At 32.2% G+C, this 25,455-nt stretch overlaps 1 protein-coding gene across 3 annotated transcripts; it reads left to right on the forward strand.

Annotated features, from left to right (window-relative positions):
* The first annotated feature begins 1,671 nt into the window (after nucleotides 1–1,671).
* Nucleotides 1,672–25,318, forward strand: LOC135840192 (facilitated trehalose transporter Tret1-like). 3 transcript variants are annotated; one of them, XM_065356588.1, is made up of 8 exons: nucleotides 1,672–2,055; nucleotides 21,047–21,149; nucleotides 21,226–21,361; nucleotides 23,287–23,672; nucleotides 23,761–23,965; nucleotides 24,097–24,314; nucleotides 24,409–24,668; nucleotides 24,752–25,318. In XM_065356588.1, exons 1-8 carry the CDS (start codon nucleotides 2,027–2,029, stop codon nucleotides 24,999–25,001), a joined length of 1,587 nt encoding a protein of 528 aa, XP_065212660.1. In that variant the 5' UTR covers nucleotides 1,672–2,026; the 3' UTR covers nucleotides 25,002–25,318. The 3 variants fall into 3 exon arrangements, with proteins under 3 accessions (XP_065212660.1, XP_065212661.1, XP_065212662.1); XM_065356589.1 differs by lacking the exon at nucleotides 1,672–2,055 and adding an exon at nucleotides 16,556–16,711; XM_065356590.1 differs by lacking the exon at nucleotides 1,672–2,055 and adding an exon at nucleotides 17,422–17,517.
* The last annotated feature ends 137 nt before the right edge of the window (nucleotides 25,319–25,455 follow it).

The following is a 25,455-nucleotide window of genomic DNA, read 5'->3' on the forward strand; positions in this document are numbered from 1 at the left end:
ACATTCCTACGGTACAGAGGCTCCGAATTTTGATTAAAATTCAAAAGAATGTCTTAAATCAAGTAGCACATTGATTAGGTACTTATTAGGTGACTTGAAGCCACCAAGTTCGAATGTTGGCTTATTTTTTTTTATCCGACCGTTTTAAATGAATGCCCCCTCCACAGCACCTCTGAATATTTGCAAATGCCAAAAAATTGATAATGATGATTTTTCAATTTTTTTGGAATTGTGAAGGATAGATTGGAGGATCAAGTAGTCGTGAGAATATGTATTTACTTCAATGAAAAGCTTTAAAAATTTCAAAATATACCTATACATATAAAATCACTTGAAAAAATTCGGCCATAAATTGTTTATTTTTTGTTCATTGGACTTGTCAAATACCCCTTTCTCCAGGCTCCAACATTTTTTTGATTTTGAAGCATTTTAAAATTTTCTGATATAGGTAGCAAAAAAAACAAAAAAAATTGAAGACAATTTAGGTACTCCGTCATCCAATCTGCATCCAGCCTAAGTTATGAGAGATAAGAAATTCATCTTAGCTCTTCCACAGCGATTTGAAATTCTGGAGAAAAATAAAAACGGTCAAAATGGTCTAAAATTGGTTGTTCATGAGGTAATAGTTTGAAATGACGTACCTAGATTTTTTTCAATTTTCCAAAATATCAGCCAAAAATTTGAAAATTAACTGTAGCTCCTAAAATTTGGATTACGAAGGTTTTATAACATGTTCTTTCATCTTTCGATCTATGGCTTGGTTTCGAGCAAATCTGAGGAGAGAGTTATAGTTCAAAAAGGTAGGTACGAGCATTGCCTTGATGGTGTGAAGAATAGAGGCAGATCTAACCGCTAGGTAATTCTCGACGACATTTTCAATAATAGGTGTTCAGACTTCAGACTACATCTTCTTACGTTAGTTATTGCAAAGATGGGAAGGCTCCAATGAGATAATATGTACCTATCTACTCGTAAGTTTAATCTCAATGCAAAATCAATTACCCGTAGTAGGTATACAGAATACAAATCTTCGCAGTTCTTTACTCTAATACTTATTTATTAGAGAATAAGAAAAACAATGTCAAAGATGTATACCCATATTTGCTCTATTTTGTCATTAAACAACGACCCCGTAAGCTATAATGAGGATTTAGCGAGATTAGTTTGATAACGCGCGGACTAGGCTATTCAGCATTCCCCATTCAGGCGCCAATTTAATGCATATCTTACGTTTAAAAAACTTTTCAGCATCGAAAAATTAATGAATATTATTTCGGAATGGAAAACGTAAGAGTTAAAGTATTATACCTACTCGTGCTAGAGAAGTTTTCTTCTTGGGCTGATAATATATGTTTTTTAATGGAGTTGAATTTCATAACGAGTTTTTCCATTGAGAAAATTTCGAAAATATTCTCGTCTCTAGACTTCGGTGAAAAATAAACTTCAAGGGAAAAAATTACCTATATCTCAGCGTGAATTTCCCCTTCTACGGACGTCAGTGCAGCAAAGTATACACAGTTTCCCGTTAAATTTAAACCAGTTTCGTGTGAATTGAAATTGTCAACAAAACGAAGATTTACCTACCCGAGTTATTAATTTATACGATCTAAGTTGGAATTTTTCTAACGTGCGGCTGTCTTACGTATACGTACACCCGATGTAACGCTAGAGCTAATAATACGTGACGTTGTTCAATTATTGTAGTATTCGTGAGCACGTGAGTTTTTTTAAAAAACTAGTTTTCCTTGGAACCTTATAGTGCTGGACAAATCGCGATTAGTAATTTATATAAGAGACAATAATTGCATTAAAAAATTCTTCTTTTCCTCTACGCTACGTCCGTCCAATGACCGAAATCTAGAATTATGCGATAGTTCGTGTTTACGGTTTAGGGGGCGGTTTTTTTTTCATTTTTTTATTTTTTCGGTTGATATTTTAATTACGAAATGGTTTCCAAATTATCGTGAGATCTTAGTCAATTGTTCGATTGAATTTTACTCGTACGTTTATTGTGGAAATTGAAGAAATGGAAAAAATGGAACAAGACGAGAAATGGTGAGTAATTTGCGATGTTTTCCAGCGTAAAATTTTTTCTATGTGAAAATCGAAATTTTTGAGTCATTTCATTCCACCTACGTATAATTATATTTTGTAGTTCGGCGATTTTGTACGAATTTGCGTAGCGAGGTTCCTATAGAAAAAAAGGAAAAAAAAAGGAAAATTGTGAAAGTCTAGTGTAGAACGCAAATCGAAAAAATCGAAAACATAAATCTCGAGTGATATCATCGTGTTTGTTTTTCGTAGCCAAAAAATGATGAAAATGTTCCCCATCGTGCAGGGTAGACTTCAGTTACAACTTTGAAAAAATTCGATGCACGTCATAAGAAAAATTTACATGGACTTATGCCATAAAATTGGAATAGATGTTGTTAACCACACGAATTTTATTTTATCCACAACTTTCCTTTTCGTGAAAATTTGTTTTGAAATTCAATTTTTATACGCATTTTTTTGTTATTTCGAATTCGGTTCACCTATCTATATCTACCTATCCGAAATATCCCATCAAAGGTCTACTATAGGTAATTAATATTTCAAATTTGAATCTTACTTACCTTACAAGTGGGGTGTAAGGTATTTTTCCAATCAACAAAATTTTTTTATTTTAGTATAGGTAGGTACATAGACTATTCTACGTATAGGACTTTCATTCGGGGTTTCTGCTAAATAAGCTTACAATCAATTAAAATTATTAAAATGGGAATAAAGAAAGGAGATTGAACGATTTCGCATTAATTTCGCTCAGCCTACTTTTACGATGCTAAAATCATAGTCTTGCACCCTTATAATTCCATTCCATTATTTTTTATCATTAAAATAAAGAGAAAAAAAAGGGTCTTGATGGCAAGTATTTTATGTAATAACGACTGGAGGGAAAAATCTCATGAAAAATTCAACAATTCTTGGAATATTTAGGACAAACTCTCGATAGTCATTTGAAACAGTATTCTACAATTTTATATTACTTATGCAGATTTACATACCCATAGATGTGCATTTTACGAGAACATTTCTGGATGCAAGCGATATAATTATTAGGGGTACCATTTGTTTCGCCGCGGACGTTTCGCCGCGGACGTTTCGCCGCGGACATTTCGCCGCGGACGTTTCGCCGCCGCCGAAAAAAGGTCATTTTTGAAAAAGCGTTCATTTCGCCGCCACGGTGATGTAATACAAAATACACAGCTGTTCATACATGAAATGAACTGAATGAGAAGTAGATAAGTACGTGCTGAATGAGAGATGTTCTGTGATGAAGGCAGTAGTCCAGGTCTTTCAGGGTCTAGGGCTTGAATGAAGTGTTCAGGGCTTTCCGGGGCTTTTCAGGGCTTGAAATTGAGGGGTTCGATGGAAAAGGGGCCCTGGTCAATTTTCTATTTTTTTCACTGATTTTTATAAGTTCAAATGGACTTGCAAAATTTTATTACAAGCTAACATTTTCCAATTCGTTTTACGTTTTTTTCTCATGGAAGACAGTTCAATATATCACTGAATATGGTGAAATTAATATAAAAAATAATTGTTCATACCTACATTCGAAATTGTAAATGAAAAAAAAAGGACTAAGGCCTCTTTTCCAAGGAACCCCTCAATTTCAAGCCCTGAAAAACCCCGGAATAGCCCTGAACACTTCATTCAAGCCCTGGACACTGAGCCCTGAAACCCAAACCCAAAGTTTCCTGGGCCCCAATCCAAGCCCAAGACCTAATAAATTTTTGATTGAAAGCCCAAGCTCCGAAACCCAGAACCTGAAAAAAAAATCGTTTGGGGGCTAATCCCCGAATGTCATAAATGTGAATAATTTTCTAATTACATATCTACTTATAATTTTATCAAACATAATCATTTTTTATTATGACGTAATGTTTCACTGTGGCGGCGAAACGATCGGTTTTTCATAAATGACCTTTTTTCGGCGGCGGCGAAACGTCCGCGGCGAAATGTCCGCGGCGAAACGTCCGCGGCGAAACGTCCGCGGCGAAACAAACAGTTCCCAATTATTAGAGCTACCTACTCATTTGTTTTTATAGTGTGATTGATATTTACACACATCGTAATGGAGAGAGTGAAAGAGATGAAAGGGGGAGGGAGAGAAGGGTTTGAAAAGAAATTTAACGAGCGAACTATTTATTTACTTAGTTTTATTCAAAGGTATGGTTTTCCTATGTAGTATGCGGCTTGTTTAGCCAATAGCTAGACGTCAAGTAGGTATACTTACTTACACTTACATGCATAATACGTGTTCAGGTTTTTGTTTGTGGAAATGACCTCCTAAGTAAAAAATTATGTAACATTTATCTTGCGCCCTCGTTTATCAACTCGCAAGGACAATTTTATAATACTTACTCGAAATTTCAAAGGACTCGAAAATTTAAAATTACCCAACGAATAGTGATTTATCTTTCTCGTACAGTCTCGATATTTTTTATACATACCTACTTATACTTTTTCTGAAGTTGAAATAATGAGAAGATCTGCATCGTTATGCACAATACCTACTACAGATACAGCGCCCTGGAAGTGCAGAGCGGCAACGTCTCAAAAACCATACGATGTAGTCTTATACGGCTGCATTGTCTTATGGGATATTGCCCAATTTCTTAGTTTTTCTTGAATAATTTTTGAATGGTTAATGCTACCTACAGATTTGAATTAAAAACCAGCTTGTAGAGGAAAGAAAGTAGATCATTTTTCATTCTTCAACCACCTATGTGCTCGATCAAAATTTTGATTTATTTTAATTTAAATGTAAAAAAATTTCAACCTTGAAACTTTGAACTTTAATAAATCGAAAATTTGATCGAGCACATAGGTGTTTAAAACATGAAAAATGATCTACTCTTTCTCCTCTACAATCTCGTTTTTCCCCCAGAGCTCTACCGCTTTTCGATCAAAAGTTGTGAAAGTTCAAAGCTTTGAGCTTTAGAAACTTTTGAACGGTAACTGCTAGCGCTTTCGATAAAAAACCATTTGAAAGGTGATGAAATTCTGAACATTTTGGTATATTAATGTACCTATGTATCCACTCAAAATTTTGCGTAATTTCAATTTAAAGTTGACATTTTAAAAAATCTGTCCATAAAAATGCATTAAAAAATCGCCATTTCTGTACGAAACTCGAAGAAAAATATACCGATCGATAGGAAATTTCATCCTCTTCAATTTATGTTCAGACAAAAATTTTCTTAAACCCCTTCAGTTCCGAGAAAAATCCGAATTTCAACGTTACGCATCGATAACTACATAAGAACAATTGATAAAGCCGGACTAGATGCGCAACGTTGCCAGATTGCACTTCCAGGCTGTATCTGTAGTGGGTAATGTTATGCATGATTTTATAGAAAGGTACGTCTTTCATACTATTTTTTTTTTCTTCAAAACGACGAGTTCAATTTTTTGTAAAGCTCCCTCTCCCCCCAGGCTGACTGTGAAGAATTTATGTACCAATCTAATGAATAATAAATTACAGTATCATAATATGATGAATTTCCTCAGACAACTTGAAAGAAAACGTGTTTTTTTGTTTCAACCTTTATTGAAACAATGGAAACGTTTCTATCTAACAATAAAAATTAAACACTAAATCGCTCAGTAAGCTTACCCACTTTCCTGAGTGCTAGAGCGTGCAAAATACCCCACTGTGACTTTTTTCTCTGGTTCATGTAACAGAGTATAATATTCTTACTCATTTACATTACATTGTAAGTACCTACCTAACTACTGAAAAAGTTTTCATCATTCTTCCTGCCTAAAAAGCTAATGAGCGATTTATATTTTATAATACGAGTAGATGACCAGTTTCACTTACCTACCTAAATAGTAAATACAGATAGAAAAGTCCATAAACCTACATCAGAAGTTACGGAGAATTAGAACCAAATTGTAACATACCTAAACATCTCATCAAACTTTTTACAACGAAAAGAAGTTCTTACAGACTTACACCATTCTAAGAATTGGAGAAATGAAAGCTATTGAACGTTTTCCAATTTTTCAAAGAACCGTCATAAAATCTACTAAAATTCTAGTGAGTCTGTGCCGGTTTTTGTAAATAGTAGGTACTTTGATTTAGGTTCTTTGAAAATTGAGTAACTTTTTATTTTAAAAGCACTCTAGCAAGCAACCTGGAATAGACTGAAATTACCTATTTTTGAAAAGTTATGAGAGGTTATTGACAAAAGTGTAGTGGGAGGTTTTTCCCTGCATCCTCATGCGATTAGCTGAGTAAATATTTCCTTTTACGAAACTGCCTTAGTGAATATGTTTTGCTCATATAATTATAGACCAATAAGATCATTGCATCGGTTAAATTATCATCATAGTAAACGACTAGCGGCGTTTTGCCGAACTTTCGCATGAGCTTTCAACATTCCAAAGCTCCGAGTCCATCTTCAGTAGGTCCGAGTACCTCGGCCTACTCATTCGACTCATGAAATATTAAACTGAAAATCGAAATTCGAAACTTATACATATTCAACGTCATAATTGAACAAAAAATTCAATTATCTACGAAAAAGTTTATTATGCAATGATCGTCTTATTCCTATATTTATCCTTCGAGAGTAGATGAATTAATTTCATCCGGTTGATTTAGGCTTGCTACCTCCTTTTTCAAACCGATTTCTCTGACCAGGGTAAGCAAATGTTATTTTTTTATATTGCATGATTTTCTTTATCTTTGTTTTCATTTTTGTTATTCAATATATAGTCTCAATGCAGTGTGCTTGTTACTTTTCTTCAATGTCGATGGGTTAGGGGTGCTCTTACGTCCCTTCATATTTACTTTGGTATACCTATTTTCTTCCATTTATGATTATTAATGGTGAAAGACCCTGATTTTAATTATTATTCCGGTTGATATATTTTATGTATTTTTCTTCATGGTAAATACTTATATTTTACACTCGTTTCATGATTAATATTGCGCTTTATTGCGGATATTAATCCATGTAGAAATCACATATAATTCGAAATAGGTCCAAGTTATTATGCTTTCTTTATTCATTTTTATTTATTCAGTCCGAATAACCTTTGGCGAGGTGGTAAATCCCCAGACAAGGGTGTGCTTTCACAAGCTAGGTCTTTTCCTAGGGGTTTTCATTTTTTTTTAGTACTTGGGATGATGCGTTGCATGAAAAGGAATTTTCTGCACGCTTCAAAAGTAATCGAATAAAATTGAAGGAACCAGATAAAACATTACAGATTTCGGCCTTAACCCCTCTTTTTCGCTCTTATTTTTCAGCCTGAAATTTGAAAGTAAAAAATAATGTCTTCAATTTCACAAGTTTCAGTCGCAATGAAAAACTTCACTTAAAATGTCGGTATTATTACGAGTAGGCGTAAGTTTTTGAAGCTCAGCAGGTATAGAAAAGTTACTTTACATTTGATTTCTTGACTCATATTTCGTGAAACCTTGAGCCATTGTTTTTCTGTCTTGTATGAAAAATTTATAACTGCTTTATTCAAATTGAAAAAACTCGTAACCTCTACCTACCTTTTCTCTTTTTCGTTTCCACCCTTTTAATTTACCATTTTTTTTTTTTTTTTTCATTTTCCATCACCATATGTATTTATGTATTTCTGATACCTACCTAATTCGTAAGAAACGTAATGATCATCATTTGTGACCCATTAGTACCATATTTTGTTGACGAATCTTACATGGTAAATTTTTAATTCACTTAACTAACTACCATATGTTTACAAAATGGAAATAAAATGAAAATATTTGTAGAGTGAAAATAATAAAACAAGGATGTTCTACTTATCTACAGCTCCTATTTTCCTTATAACTTTACGATTGCTTTATGTCGTAGAAAGAAACATATTACTTCCGGATAACTACATGTAGTACAATGTAAATTCGCCACTGTACAATTTATCAACAAATTTTTCATTCTCATTGTTCGATTGAATTCGAAAAAAATTGATTTTTTGCGAATAAAACAAAAACAACACCCACGTATAAATTCTTACCAGGGTTATATTGAAGTGAAATTTAATGTAGATTTTTAATCGAGGATTGTTTCAGATTTGCTCAAGTTGATATTTTTGAGCCTGAATTTACGTTTCTATTTACTTTTTTGTTCAGAAATTTTCAATTAAGTAAGCTACGAAAAATTTATCACAGAGTGAGAAAAAAACACTTGAACATTTATTTGTACGAGGCAATTTATATAAAGAGACATTTCCCGATAATATTCCAGCTATTTATCAAATTTTTGGCACGATGTATTTTAAAAAAGAATTGGTTAAGGAGTTTTGTATTTTAAAAAATCATATAGACTGTCGTAAAATTAAAGAAAATGCGTTAGTTTATAAGAAAAACGCCATTAAATATGTCATTTTTGAAGCGAATACGTTCAATTTGTAGTACATATAATACCATGTTAAGAGAATAAATACATTTATACTATATCTATATTTTTACAAAATTTTACAAACGCGTAGGAGTAGGAAATGAAAAAACTTTTCACGATTTATCGACTAACACAAAGTTCAAACTATACATAGATACGTAAGTATAAAAATTTAGTGCGTTTTCAAGGGTAGTTTTTTATTTAGTGCAAATTTCATTTTCAAACGTGTCTTATACTATGAAAAAAATCATTTGATGAGGAGGTTTTTTTGCATTCGCAAATATCATGGCCATCTTAAACATTTTTATGGAGGAGAAATAATGAAGAAAAGTTGTGATGACCTTGACATAGAACTTGAACAAGTTGAACGTGTATTTGAATGGACAGTAAAATAAGAAAAAATTAATGATAGGTATCACGAATCAACGCAGACAGACGATGAGAGACACGACGATCTAACTTCAGCGAGGCTCAATATAATAATTAGTACGTCTAGGTAGGTATATGGTTTTTCTATAAGAATTTCTCATTCGTCATGATCAAATTTATCTTGAAATAATGGTTTCACAGATCGAGAGGGCTTCACCAGTCTTTGTCAACATTCAATAGAAATTTATCCGTAGATGTATTTTCAATGTTTCGTGAATGCCTCACAAGCAGTATTTAGCCAATCTTAAGCTCTTAAAATCTTGAGAGCTACGAAAAAAGGGTTGAATTTTACCACCATAATCAAAATTTTAACTAGGTACCCAAATTGATTTTACAATTATTGTAGTTTCAGAAAATATTGATCTTTTTTTTAATTTTTTTTTTTTTTTGTGAAAATGATGGAAATGAATTCTGAAACTAATATGGACACCTTCAAATTGAATTCCATCATTTTTAGCTATTCTAGAATTTCCAGTAGGATTTTCGATCTATTCGTTTCCGTATGTTTGAATCTCCTCAGAAAGCGCAGAAATGAACTTCTGCTGTAAAAATTGAATTCTGGCTTATTCTTGACCTGTTTAGTGAGTTTATATATCCTCGATTAGGAGGTTTTCAGGGAGTTACCTCAAAAACTTCTTTCTTAATCTCGCTCAATTTTTAGCTGCCCAAATCACTGGTAATTTCCACGCATTCTGGAGAAATTCAAAAATTCTTGCTGAAAAAATCGAATATCTAAAAAATCATCATTTCTGGACAGGTACCTATTCAAAGTTCACCAAAAAATTGGGAATAAATTTGAGCTGCTGAGATTTTGGTTGTATAGGTGATTACTTATGCTCTTTCCAAAAATCACATTTTCGCTCCTCAAATAAGAGATGGATAAGTACTTACTTCAGTAATTCTCTTTTAAACTAAAAAATCAAACTTTGCAGTTTCAGAGAGAAATGTACCACTTTTTACTAAAAATTATGAGATTTTGCATGAGGCAGGGAAAATTTACAATTTTACTGCGAGGCCAAGAATGATTAATTTTCGTATTGATTAAGTCTGCTTACAAAGGAAGTTGACAAAATACAGAAAAATTTTCGTTTACCTAAGTTGAAGAAATCAGAAAAATGTCCAAAAATACGTTGTGGTGCAAATTTTAGGAGTTGATATTTATTTGGAGGCGATTCAAAATTTCAAAGCTGCTTCGAAGCTTTCAGTAGGTACATATCTACTTTATAAATTTCTCATTCCTTGCCAGAAATTGGGTTGCTGGAGAAAAACAAAGATGCAAAGAATATTATACTTATGTTCTTAAGGATCAATTCCTTTTTGAAGATTTGAGAGGGAGTTTTTTCAAATTTTAACACTTCCTGACGACACGAACCATTTTATATAGGTAGGTAGGTAGGTAGGTAGGTACTTCACACTTTGATGGATACTTTGAAACCTATAAGCTTAAAATTCAGCCAAATTAAATTTAAATTACGCGAACGAAGCGATTATTTTAAAAATTACGTAGGTACCTACCTACCGGCAGCTGGTAACTAGTAACTACGCTAATATTACCTATTGGACAATTTGTTTCCATTATGTAATCTTCGTGCGCAAACGTGGATGATCGGTGAAATATGAACTCAACCAAGGACACGAGCAATTAATAGTACAAATTAAATAAGAAAATAATTCGTAAAAAAATTAATTAGTTTATAATTGGTCGATGGTTTATTTTTACCGATGAATTCTTTGTGATCGATAACAATCGTTCAAATGCGTGGACTGATTATGGAATTATAACCGGATGTTACAACCTTGGGATGCAACCTTAACTTTGAAGTTTGCGGGTACTGAGAAAAATTAGCTGCATGTAATTAATTCATTCTTTAAAAAAATCCATTCGTAGGCTTTAATTTCTTTAATGTATAATTGATTTAATGAGATACATTAAATGGTTCAGTGCGTTATATGTTCAACTTTGGTTTCACGACACGTGAGGTTTTTTTTGCCTTTTAATAAACACAGGTATTCGCGTGTAAATCGTTTTACTGGATACTTATTAGTTACATTGTAGTTTGCAATACATCATTCTCGGTTTACGTCATAAAATTTTTTGATTTTCGCCCAAAGCTTATTGCCTTTTTCAAATACTAACTACATGTGCTCGTATCTACCAGCCATTGTGAAGATAATTTAGCTCGATCATGATTCAACGCTGAGTTATTTATATCCTTTTTGGGTGTGGGATAATACATATGTTTTATGCAATTCGACGAATATTAGGTATACATTATATCAGCAACAGCCGGATCGTGAAAAATGGTTCAATTCAACGCGTTCCGTTTGACGATATTAATAGTTAGATCCGTAATACTCACCTATTAGGCGTTTGTTTACAATTATAGATGCTCAAGGTAGGTATTATTGTTCAATTTGAGTTCGAGTAGAATGCTTTATAATTAGCGACGCAACGGATGACTTTGCGAATAATTTACTTCAGGATATAGACATTTGACAGTTCTTCGAAATTTGCACATGATTCTTGATTTTTACCCAGCCCCAAGCTTGGAAGTTTTTAAATGTTGTACCTACCTAAGCCATGAAGATTATCAAAAATGCATTTTTGCAGTCTAGCTTATTAAACAAGTGAAATGGTTGGAAATTTTTTTTTAATTTAAAAATTGTGGATAAAAAAAGTATTTTGAATGAATAATTTTTAAAATAGATAAACTTGATGAGAATTTTGGCATAGCTATGTACGTATAGATGTACTCACGTTTTTCCTTTTCAAAGTGTCTTCTCTTCTTCCCTCCCTCCAGCCATACGAAAAAACATTTCAAAAAAATCCCGATGTTTTCAATTCAACACTTCATCTTTTTCTGGATAGGACAGGAAGGGATGCAAGAAAATTTTAAACGTAAGAGTCTTTCAAATTCTCAAAACATTAAAAAGCCAATAGTTCTTTGCGGAATATTTGTATACCTATTTAGTTTGAAAACACAGTAAGAAATGCACGCATTGGTGCACACCCCATCCAGAAAACACATTTTAAAAATTACATAAGTAAATAATGAACTGACACGTTTAAGTAAGTACTCTTTTTTAAGGAGGGAGGGAGGACGAAAGAGGGAATGAGAAATCTTACAGAAAACATTTTTGATATCATTTTAATGAACATGATTTTTAAAACTTAGGTACCTAATAAGGTGAATTAATTTTTTATGCAAAGGGAGTGAGGTCAAATTAAGTAAAGTACTCGTATCAATCGAAATGTATTGTTTGCTCTGCACAGGCAAAAAAATGTTAAAACTCGACGAAGAAAAATCAAAATAGCATCCAACAATACGTTCTCCGGCCACGAATTTCATTCTTGAATTGGCCATTTTTTCTTAATTCGAATTTTGTAAGTACAGTTTATTTCCTGTGAGAAAATCAAAATGTCATCGAATTAACGCAAAAAGCTGAAATTTGATTCATAGGATGTAATATGTACCCTATTTTTGACCTCCCTCTTCGTTGTTGTTGGTTCCCAGCCGTTCTGGAATCTCCAGCTGGTTTTTGAATTTTCTTTTCTTGGAAAAATTGACATTAAAGGGCCAAAATTAAATTCAGCCTCTATAAAAATTAATTTGCCATTTTTGTTATTATTCTTTCGATAGATGTGAATGCAAAATTGTCAAATTGTGTTTCTTTCTACCGATTAAATTTCAGCTTGATTCGATGAAATCTTGAGTTTTCCTAGGAAATTATTCAAATATGAATTTTCCAAAATTCGCCGAAAAGTTGAAGCAGGATATTCAACGTCTGGAATTTATACTGGTGCTGTTTTTTGTGTGCACTTGGGATTTTTTTATGCTTAATCCATGAATATTTTCAACCGATTTGGATTGTTAATGATAATGATAATGAAGCTTAATCGCCATCTGTTGTTTGATACATGTATTTTTATTCATTTTAGCATGAGAAATGAAAGAGATGCTCTATTTGCCTCCGATCATTTTGATTTAACCTTTGAGAATTAAAAAATTTTGTAAAAAGTCTCTTTCAAGCTCGACAGGAATTGGTTGTCAAACATGTCTACTTACCTTATATCAAGTTCCCATCTGTATTTTGTTCATGAAAAAAGTATTAGAAGGAGCTCGAAATTTGCAATTTTAAAAAGTTTTTTTATTCGCATAAGTAGGTTTTCTGTCTGAGTTATGAAAAACTAATAACTTTTTGACCCATTTTCTATTAAAATTTTAAAAATAATTTCAAATGTTTCAATTTTCCATTTTTTTTTTTTTTTTTTTTGAAACAGAAGGCTGACAGGTAAGTATTGCTTACGCAATTATCTACATCTCATTGAGAGATATTGGCCTCTGATAAAAATCATTCCTAAGAAAGGATCAACTTTGCAAGCTTAGTATAGATAAAAACCCTCCGGAAGTCTCCCAATACCTACCTATATGCTTACAACATAGAAAAAAAATACCTACCTACTATTGTGAGTAAGTAAGGTAGGTAGGTAGGTGCATCATTTGGACCTATGATCACGTGATCGATACATTACAAAAAAGCTATGAATCAATCGAACAAATTTATTTTCATGTACCCACGTATCCTTGTAAATCCTCGTGTACTTTGATCATACAGACTATTTCTCAATTACGATCTTCTTTACATTGGCAAAATATTGCACAACCCATGTACATTACATATACTACATACATACTTCTCTCGGAGATACGCCGGTATTGAAATAACTAAAGGACAAAATGTGCTTTGTGTCGAAGTCGTACCAAAAAAAAAAAAAAAACAACCTTGGTCCTTGATTAATCGTGATTTTGTTTCGCCAGATTGTTCCACCGTATACATATAATGTAAAAATGAGAAAAAATTGAACCTAACACAACGCGAATACACGCATGTGATTTACACCGGACTCAAAATTGATAAATTTCCGGCTTTATTGCTTTTTGCTATAGCTTAATGATTACTTTACGAGGCAATAAATCCGCAATTAAGCATTAGACAAATTTCAAAGGGGAGAAAATAGTAGGTAAATTTTCGAAATTTTTAATTATAGTTTCAGGCGAATAGATAGGTAAGGTATGTGTACGATTAAAAGTTGCGCATTGCAAAAATAAACTTAAATTTTTCAGACTACGCCTATATTTAACGATGATCGAGACCTTGAAAACTGCAAAAATTTTTATGGGAGCTTTTCGTACTAGGTGATATTTTTAGCTAAGAAATTATAACACACCTGTTTCAAATTCGAAATGCGTGTTGCTTAATTTTCTTGCAAGTTCATATAGGTACTTATACTTACAAATATGTACTGAATACTGATGCTGGTCAATGGTCATGGTGTTTTAATTCACGTGCCTTTTACGTAAATTGATCCAAGAAGTTGACTGGATAAGAAAGCGAACAGTTTGCAGCATCGTAGGAATAATATCATGTTTTTATGCACATATGAGGGTATATACATATTTTGAAAACAAAATTTTTCTCTTGATTAGACAGAAAACACCTAATTATTTCAGTTTTCGAAAATAAACTTTGAACATAGTGTTAATAATGCGTGAACTGATTACAAATTTGCGTCTCGCTAAACTTTTTGGCAAAATTTTTCGAACATATAATTAAATATTTCACGTTCGAAAACGTGCCTGAAATTCATCTCGTGAAAACCCGGGGTATTGATCTGTTCGAAAGTGATATGATCGTGCGAGTAGGTCTAGGTACCTGCGTCATTCTTCTGATTAGATTATGTAAAAATTGTTACACATGAATCGAATTAGCAAATAGCAAAGAATGAATTTGGTAGGTAAACAAATTCACAAAGAAAAGAAAAATTTCACTTGAATTAATGAATAGCGAGACATTTTGGTCCAAATTGAAAAGAAAATCATTTAACGTTTACCAGTAAGTTACACTTTTTTCTTCGATTACAAACTTTTTTCAAACTATTGTAAAATAGGTTCCTCCCTAAATTTTTGGCTGACCAAATAATTTTCAGAAATTCATCCGCATATGTAATGTATTTCCCAATTAGACAGGTAAGTAGGTACCTTAAGCATTATTTGTTAATGAAATATTATCAGATTTTTCAATTTCTTGAAATTTCTATTAGATAGGTACTAAAAAAATGATATGAACTAAACATTGAAAAAAAGGCATTTTCCCAGAGAAAATGCATTTTAAAAATTTTGATATGTGCTATGGCTTTAACTTTCCCTCTGCATTTCAATAAGCTTCGAGTTATTTCTATGTAGGTACCTATTTCGAAATCTGTCGAAAGAAAATTTTTTTCATTTTATACCAAAATCCAAAAACACATATTTAGGGAACAATAATCATATAAAATTACATATCGCTTGCTTTAATGACCAAAGTAAAATGTAACTCGTTTTTATGGAACATTTTCAGTCCATATTTCAGTCTAAAAAGATGTAAGTATATGAAAATATCACGTTATTAAAGCTCGTGAATTATCTGTTTTAATATATACGAAGCTATTAAATGAATAATACAGCGGGTATTTTTCAAAAATTTACGGCTTATTAGTGAGCAGTGGTATGCTCAAGTGTACCAAGGATAAGTAATGCGATATTTTTATGAAATTTGCACGATTGTTAAGATCATAAAAACAAAAATTGAAAGATTGTTTTTTCATTACTTACTCGACTTTAAATACACATTAGGCATATTATATGTGTATTATAGCCTAAGCAATAAGTCAATTATTTCGAAAAAAAAATTTCAGAAAATTTACGTAGGTACTTACGATGCATTTGGTAGGTAATTACGTACACTATTAACAGGTTCGCAATTTATAAAGAATTTTTAAACTTTCTGCTTTCCGGAAGTGAACCATAGAACGTGAGGAAGTCGTTATGATTTCGGCGTAAAACTTTTAAATTCAAAGACGAGCAAATAAAAGGTTGATGATAAAGTAACCTGACTTCAAAATGGAAGGCGTTGTAAACAACCAAGTTAGGTACCTATAATTATTTTTGGCTTACTTGAAAATTCGAGCTTAAAGTTCCTCGAATTTTAAAAATGGGCAATTTTCTTACAGAGCATTGTTTGTTCTTCCTCAAAATTTACTTCAGAATCCCTATTGAAAATTTTCATTTTTGAAAATAAAGTGCCAAAAAACTAAAAAAATAGGTACCTAACTACGTGGTGAAAAATCATCCATTTTAGCACAAGTGATGAAAAAATCATTCCAATAAGCAACATCAACTGTCACCGCTGTCTATTCTCTCGTGAGATGATTTTGTAAACTGAGAATTCAAAATCTAATTTCCGTTTAATAAAATGTTTATTTATTTTTTTCCAACTTAGGTATAGTAATAGGCTATACATAAAATTCAAAGTTCGTAATTTATCTTTTTTTGGGGGAAACACACAACTGCGTAGATAGATAGATAGATAGGTATAGATAGATACTGTTTACGTACACGCAAGTACATATTTTTCTCAATTTTAATTATTTTTATTTTAAAAAAATCCTTACCTTACATAATATATCTACAGAAACACCCGTGCGAATGTTATCACTTATCAGCACATCTGTATGTTAAATATCTCATTCAAAGGTTGATGGGGGTAAATACCCATACTATCTATCACCCATACCTAGCATCACTCGTATAGGTACCAATTTTCATTAATTCGTAAAATATATAAAAACATGGTTCAGATGTGCTTCATGCATTATCAAGTTAAAACTAAACCTCGTGTGATCTTTAAACAATAATTAGAATTTGAATATTATATAATCTAAACATTTGTAGTGCTTTCATTTAAATAATTTCTTATCAGTATTCGAAAGTTTATCATTCGAATGGGGGAAAAAATACAAAAATGAAGAATTCAAAACTCAGGTAACTGACGTATACTTGCTTAACCTTATACTTGATTTTTACGTTTATGTTAAAACTCCAGTACGATGGACAAATTTAGAAAACTTAGGTACCTATCTACCTATCTATTAATTTATGACGAATGTAAATGGAATTTGATTATAATCGTTTTTGTGCATTTCGCCAACAGCTGCATTTTTGTCTATTTAACTTACGTAACAAGGTTAAGTGGGTAATGTAAATTATTGATACAAGAATTTTACACTTGGTATCATTTTTTGAACGTATATTATACAAGCATTATTATTACTGAGACATTTTATAGAACCCATATACAATTATCTAAACACGTACTCGCCCATTTACAAATTCATATCCGATATAATTATTGAGTAATTTTGTGTCTATCATAAAGAAACAAAAAAATAATGTTTTTTTTTTTGGTTAGCTATTTGCATTTTGAAATTTGAAAAAAAATTTAAAGTAGAATGCCGAAGGTGCTAATATGCAAATTCATTCAACACTTGAAAAAAAATGAACATCATTGCTGGGGAAATTTTTAAAAAAAATTATAAATATCTATAAAATGTTATAGAGGGAAGAATGGAAGGGTTTCAGCCCAAAAGTTTGTCTTGCATTTTAGAAAGTACATACAGTTGAAGTCAGCTCATTTTATACCAATTTGTAAATAGTTTTCTGTTTTGTACATAGGTAAGATACCCAAGTACTTTTCTACTATATGACGAAGAAATGCACATTTGAATTTTCGAAGAATGAAAAATACACAGATACTTACACAACCTTTACAATTTCCAAGAATAGCTAAGGTATACTTACAATTTCATGGCATGAATAAAAACAAATTTAAATCTTAGCATTTTATCCTTTAGTCTTAAGTATAGGATAGGTACAGCGTAACATGATTTTTTATGGTCAAGTAAGGCTATAATATGATAATAAGTTAGTGTGAAGTTTGTATACATAGATGTGTGGTCATAATAAGGTTGATAATCCCGCTAAAGATTAGGTCGATTCACGTCAAACTGATTTATCTAATTTACTAGATATAGTATTCGTCCAACTTTTTGGTCTATTTACAATAAGTAAGCAGATTTCGGTTTTAATATTTTAATTTCACGATCTCAATTTTTAAAAAGTCAAGAACCCACTTTACTACATAATATTAATTTACAATTACAAACACGTATATTTGATGGATTGTCTTGACTTAACCTTGATCATGAATAAATCCATAGACACCTACTAGGTACCTAACTATACTTAATACGAGTAATTTCAAGAAGTTGATTAACCACAAAAAATCCATTCGCAAAAAAACCCATTGGGACGTGAAAAAAGACATCGAACGAACAAAAAAAAAATCCCGTTGATTCATTATTATTATACATATTTTTCAATATAAATAAGTGGTAAGTTGCAACATATGTATATTCACGTTTTGCATTAATTATAGGCGAGGATACGGGGATAGAACATTTTTGTTTCGGTGGTTACCGCCTACATTACCTAAAAAAAAAAAAAAACATCTTCATAATACTTCCGTCAACAAATTTCAACCTTAAATTAAAAATTAACAACAAAGAGATGTATGTACCTATTCGAACGAACAGAGCATTTAATTGTACCCACACCTACCTACCTAAGTATTTATTTAGATTTGAGTGTCTGTTGCAAATTCCATGAAAAAAATAAGTACCTATTTGTAGGTAAGGTACCTACTTATAATTGAGCTCTGATCATTTTGTTTAGTTGTGTCTCTTTGACGAATTTTTCCAACATTTTTTAACTTTTTCTTAGCATATCCGCACGCTTTGAATTTTCTCATGTTTCCCTGGTTAAATTTTCATTCATTTCTTCGATATTCAAAAACGAATTGAAGAGAAATTTTCAGGTGGCTGAAAGCATCTCTTTGGCTTAAAATTTTGAAAAAAGTGATTAACTGAATAGAAATTGAGAAATTGAATCTGAAAAGTGATCGAATATTCGAAAATTTTCAAAAAGTCGTTATACGAGTATTTACCCTTCTTAAAAAAAATTGAAAAGCTTTCTAGTGAATTCAAAAATTTGATAAGAATCCCATTTCCATTTGAGAAAATTATACGTTTTTTGTTGGTAGGTTGAAAATGTCATAGTTTATGACTTTTGCCCTTTTGTTCCTTTATACAACAAATTTTCTTCGATCATCTCTGAAAAAGATTTATTTCAGAAGTGGAATATAGTTTTCCCATGATGCAATTTGATCAACAAGGGATAGCAAAATTAATCTTTTTTTGTCGTATAGTTATTCCTACTTCGTCCTGTCTTGCATACATGTCCCCAACCACAACTCGTAATATTTTGTTGAGGTAGGTACATATAGAAGTACTCGTGTTATTTTTCTCCATTTACTTTGCTTGAAAAAGACAACAGGTACCTATCAAATTATGGCACGAGACATTTATCATGCACTGATATTGCTTGCGGGCCGACGTTGAGATCAAACAAATGGTTATGCATTTAAAAACGTAATTAGTTCCGAGAAATTGTTCGTTTAAATAAACTCTATCAGTTTTAGCTTTATAGTACATATGTCAGTAACCTCTGAGATTAATACAAACAGGAACTCGTATTATTTAATTTTTACCTAACAATATTTCATCCAAGATCTAACAATTTGCATCCTAAAAAAAAATGCTACGTCGAATCTGAATAAAATGCGTTGCGTGGTATTCGGTCGTTTACCTCTGAAAAACCTTGAATCATATCAGACTATATAGCATTTGAATAATTGCATAAAATCACTCCGGGTAAATAAGTGAGTATATGTAAGTACTTTGGGTACCTAACGTGAAAAAAATCTACCTATAAAAATAATCAAGGTCAATGTTACTTTCACTTTATATGGTACAGCGAGGTGTATTGAAACGCATAAAAAGTATGTAGGTACATTCGCTTGTTAATACTCATGTTGTTATCTTGTTACGTATCTTTTTCTCATTCGCTTCCGTTTTGTCAATTGAATTTTGAAAAATTTGGTACGTATTTAAATTTGCACTTTTTGAATCCATGGTCATAGACGTCTGTATTTTATTAAATTGAATACCTACTCTGAAAACCTTGATCTTCGTACAAAAATATTGCAAATCACGTGACCCAATCTAAACATTTTATACGCATTCTAATCCTTGACATTTGTATTTACACTGAACATGGTGAAAAATAAAGTTGATATCATTGTTATTAATCATATCTCTATTGAGGAGAAGTATTTAGGAACTTACGTAGACCAGTAAAACTTACCCCGCATCTATGACTGAATTTGAATTTAAAGTCTCAGATTGTAATTGTGTGATAAGTCTCAAATTAAGGAGACTAACTGCTAAGATTAGGTGTACCTAGTCGTTAATATTCTCTGCCTTTTCCTTCTGTTTTACATCGGACTTTAATAAAATGTAAAAAAAAAAATTGAAAATTAATTATCGAACCAAAAATTTAATTCCTTCCTTTATTTGTGTTGCCTCCTGTGGCTCGGAGGCTAGACAAACACGCCTACATGAACTCCACAAATATTGTAGGTATGTCTCGTTCCCGAGTAAAATGCTTTATTTATTCTCTCAAACATCCTGCGTTATAGGAGTGATAGAGCAAGTATTTTTACATGAAATATTGTAAGTGTACAATGTAAATTATTTTGACTGAAAAATAATAATGACAAGTGCTCTCTTATTGAGGTCAATACGATCGTAATTTTCATCATCAATTTTTGTCCATGGTACGTACTACGTACCTGTACCTACCTACCTATACTTTTACTTACTCTTAGTAAAGAATAATAGGTATGACACGTAGGCTTGCATACTGTAAAAAAAAAGATTACCGAGATTTGTTCGTTTATTTCGAAATATTCTTGATTGGAGTTCATCAATTTTGTATTTTAAAACCACTGACACATTTTGCTCGTTCGATCTATGCTTGTATGTAGTATTATAAAAATAAGTATTAATCCTAATCGTCAAGTGTAATAGGTTAGGTACGCAGTACGCACATATGTGCCCATGATAAAATAAACATTGAGTCAGCTAGGTACCTATCATAAATATAAGTACATCTACACACATAATTTGTATAATATGCCCAAGAAAGGACACTCTTCGTCCTATTACATTTAATCGAGCTCGTTGTGCAAATAGGAAGTATCTAATTTTAGGATCCGATAGGTACTGCACAATATACTTACTCAATTTGTAACCAGAATTCTTTTTCATCAGTAGAGTAATATTTCAAACACTAAGCCATCGTTAGACATATGTAATAACAATAGTCCTTAATTTTGAACGAAATATTCGATTTTTACAGCTCTATGTTAGAAAATGGATGCAAACTGAAGACTGATAAGAACGCGTCCGAAAAGATGAATTGGCAAAACGAAAATTCGCATTACAGATCAATTTTGGCGCAGGTATATTTTACACCAGGTTAATCTTTAAAATGATCTTAATAGGTACCGAAATTAATCTCATTTTGGTTCATTTTAGTGGTTGGCGACGATTGCGAATAGTATGATGTTCCTTGGAGTGGGTATGATGGTTGCCATTCCAACCGTAGTGATTGGTGTACTGCATAATCCAAACTCGGAAATACCGCTCAGTGATGATGAAACGTCCTGGTTTGGTAAGAAATAATTTTTTAAACTAGGTATTTTGTACATTTTGTGATAGGCAGATGACCAAAATTTACTAATTTGTAGCATAATCCCAAAAAGGCCAATGTAAAGATATGCATACTCAATGAATATTTTTAAGACCAAACTAAATAGTCCATCCCAATTAGAAATTTTTTGTATGGATGTGAGTTTTTTTAATGTAAAAAATGGATCCATTGGACATTTTTCAATAAGATTTCATTAAAGCTCTTTAATACAAGTATGGAAATAGATTATGCTCTCAAGAAAGTCTTAGCATTTTACGTATGTATTACGTACTGCGCATGGCAGGTTGGTGTCGTCACGCGGTGGAGGTGGGTGGAGCAACCAATGGGGTGCAACGTTGTACGTGAACAGCTGATTTGATGCTTGCTCGCGCACTGCGCAGTACGTAAAACTTACGTAAAATCCTATGACTTTCTTAAGAGTATAATCTATTTCCATACTTGTATTAAAGAGCTTTAGATTTCATCTACGCAATAGTCAAAGTCAGGCTTGTATAATCTCCAAAAAAAAACCATTGTATCTACATAATTTTACAAAAAAGAAAAAAAAAAAAAAAATGATTAGGCAGTTACAACTTGATTGTCCCTGCATTAAGGTCCATTGCTGTGGTGAGTACATATAGGTAATCAAAGAATTGTTGTTGTTTTTGAAAATATTTCTAGAAGCGATGAAAACTTTGATTTAACAGTCAATTAGGTACAACACTTATTGAGTTTTTTTTTTGTTTTTTTTAAAAGTGTTTTACACGACGGTTTTACAAAAAAATCTCAATTACGAGTAGTATGGACAAATGTGTTGCTATTTTGATCTCTCTTTTTTAGTGGGTGATCTTTTCATGATTTCAATACTATTTTATTAGCGTACTTATCTTAAAATGTGTTATATTTTGGAGCTCTCTTTATTTTTTATTATCGAAGCCGTTTTGAAATAAATTTTAAAACTTAATTCATTTCATTATAATTTATGAACTAAGTAGGTACTCTAATCCTAATTTAATTTTTTTTTAATGAGAACTAACATTTGAAAAAAAATTGGGTACACGACCATTTTTTTTAAATTTATATTATACCTACTTCTTTTTCTACTTGAATAAGAAAAAAAAATGAAAAGATTAAAGGAGACCTCTCAGACTTTTCTGAGAATAGAATCAGTTTTAACGACGATTTTTTGAAATTAAAAAAAGATATCTGTATGTACTTGAGTATTTATTGGAAAGAGCTTTTTAAAAATTTTATTTTTACCAAAATCATCTATTGCTCGAACTTTGCTGATGAACACCCCCCTCCCAATCAAATATCTTCTACAAAATTGGTCTTTTGAAGCGTTTAAACGTATAGTACCTACATTGAAATTGAAAATATGTCAGAAGGTGAAAATATGTCAGAAGGATTCAAACTCTACTACCCCTCTTTCACCCATCATTACGTAGGTATATCTATTCCCTTCCACTCATCTATTTTCCGCGTTTTCGGTACAACAAAATGAAAACTGTATTTCGTCGTGATACAGATTTTGGAATAATAAATAACTGCTCAATTAGATCGAAACACGAACAGTCGGGCTACATTTTATGTATAAGCTGGTTGACCATGAATTGACTAAAAACACACTAAATTACGCATAAGTTGAATTAAAATATGTTCCAAGTTTCATTTTTTGCGACTTTTATACCATTCAACTTTCAATTTTACCTTATGCTTTACCTATACTAATTAATTCACGCACTTAGGTAAGTCTAAGTACTTATGCCAGACTTCAGCCACATATTTATGAAAACTCTAGAAATGAACATGCACCTTGTCACAATAGATATTGTACCTACCTATCCTATGTACATGTTTGTTTTTAGAATATTTGCTAATACCTACCTACTTTTTTTTTTTTTCAGGAGGTCTTATGCTACTTATACAACCTCTGGGTTGCATTGTGGCCGGATTTTTGCAAAATTACATCGGCCGTAAATCGGGCATGATATTAATGAACATTCCGGAATTAATAGCGTGGATCTTAATGTATACAGCGACTTCGGTTAATGCTCTATACGTATCAGTGATAATGATGGGTATTAGTGCTGGTTTTATGGAAGCTCCAGGATTAGCCTATATTGGGGAAATTACCCAGCCGAAAATTCGTGGAATTCTAACTTCGTTCGCCAACATCAATGTCACCGTTGGGCTATTGATAGAATTTTTCTTGGGATCCGTATTAGATTGGAGAACAGCTGTAGCAGTCAGCGCAGTTTTTCCTTTAATTTCCATTGTGCTTATTGCATTTGTAAGTTGAGAGAAAAGACTCTACGCTGACGAATTCTTTGTAAATGGCTACATAGGTACCTACCTATTCAAACGGTATTATTTTTCAGATACCAGATTCTCCAGTATGGTTGCTAAGCAAAGATAGAAAAGATGAAGCGTTGCAAGCTCTATGTTGGCTTCGAGGTTGGGTATCCGAGGATAAAGTAAAAGCTGAATTTGACGAACTATGTCGTTACACCGAAGCTTCTAGATTTCGAGGAGTCAAAGACTCGCATAATAAAATTTATGTCGAAGTTCCTACCAAAGGATATGGTAAGTGCTTAAATATAACGAGTACGTAGGACCCCAAATAAATAAGTTCTTACTTTCTCTTATGTACATACCTACCTAATATCGCTCTGTGTAGGTATAGGTAACAATTTTAATTTCTTGGAATTTTTCAGTTTGCGCCAATGGAACTGGTATTGTTAAACCAGCTGAAAAATCAATGTCGTTGAGAATAAAAATTTTCGATTTGTTTCGACCTTCGATGATGAGACCGTTCTGTTTATTATTAGGATACCAGATATTTTTCCATTGTGCAGCGTTAACAGGTTTAAGATGTTACATGATTGAGACATTTAGTTCTTTGAATATGCCAATTAAACCTCAATGGCTTGCAGTAAGTTGAAGAATATTTCTTATAGTTTCTATGCTTATCCAATTTCCAGACTTTTCTATTGCTCTAACACTTCTTTACTTTTATCAAATTACAGTTTACTTCAGCCAGTGTGATGATATTCGGCGGAATTACGTGTATTTTAACGGTTAAAAAAGTAGGCAAAAGGAAACTATCGTTGTTTTCAATGATGGCTTGCAGTTTGGGCTGCGTCGTACTAGGCATTTATAGTTTATACAAAGATCAACTAGACATTCCTTGGTTACCTACCACAGTCTTCTGCTATTTATATTTTTCAACTATGGTTGGAATTGGCCCTATACCTTGGATGTTGATTAGTGAAGTATTCCCAGTGAGGTGAGTAATCTTATTCCTCAGCTTAGGAAATTGTATCCCTATTTTAACTGGGAATTTCACGATGATAATTTATTCTCTTGCAGAGGACGTTCATTTGGAGCTGGAGTATCAGCGGCTTCATTCTACATGATTGCATTTCTTTTCACAAAGACGTATCTCGATTTACAAAGTTTGATTTCTCTACACGGATGCTTCTTTTTGTACGGTATTGGAGGATTCGTCGGTTTCGTGTTTTTGTACGCTTATTTACCTGAAACAGAAGGGAAAACTTTAGCTGAAGTCGAGGATTGTTTCACAAAACCCAAAAGAAGATCGGTTAATATACAAACATGAAATAATAAATCATAAAAATCAAAAAATTTAAAATTAAAAAAAAACTAGCTTTTTTCAAATTTACGAATGATATCACGTTCCTATAAGACTCATTATACCTATCTTATTGTTAAGATTTCTTTGAATCTGTGCTTTTTTATTATGATTCTTTCAATTGCATTTTCATCACTTTAATTTATTTATACGAATCTGTCTTCTTATATTGTAAAGAGTATTTTTACTTATTGTAGATCGATTTTTGTCATTCATGTTGCGAGTGTTTTGTACAACATTTTTTCCATTTTATCGCGTATGTTAATAAAACGAATGGTTTTCAATCGCGCATTTTTATTCAGTCAGATCTAACAGTGGTCATTATGTTTCGCCTTTTTTTCAGTGATTTGGCAACCTAAACACACAAGTGCGAATAATTTTGCATATACGATTGAATTTACGGCGTTTTCATTTTGAGTTT

Source organism: Planococcus citri, chromosome 3, assembly GCF_950023065.1.
Source record: "Planococcus citri chromosome 3, ihPlaCitr1.1, whole genome shotgun sequence".
Taxonomy (NCBI): Eukaryota; Metazoa; Arthropoda; class Insecta; order Hemiptera; family Pseudococcidae; genus Planococcus; species Planococcus citri.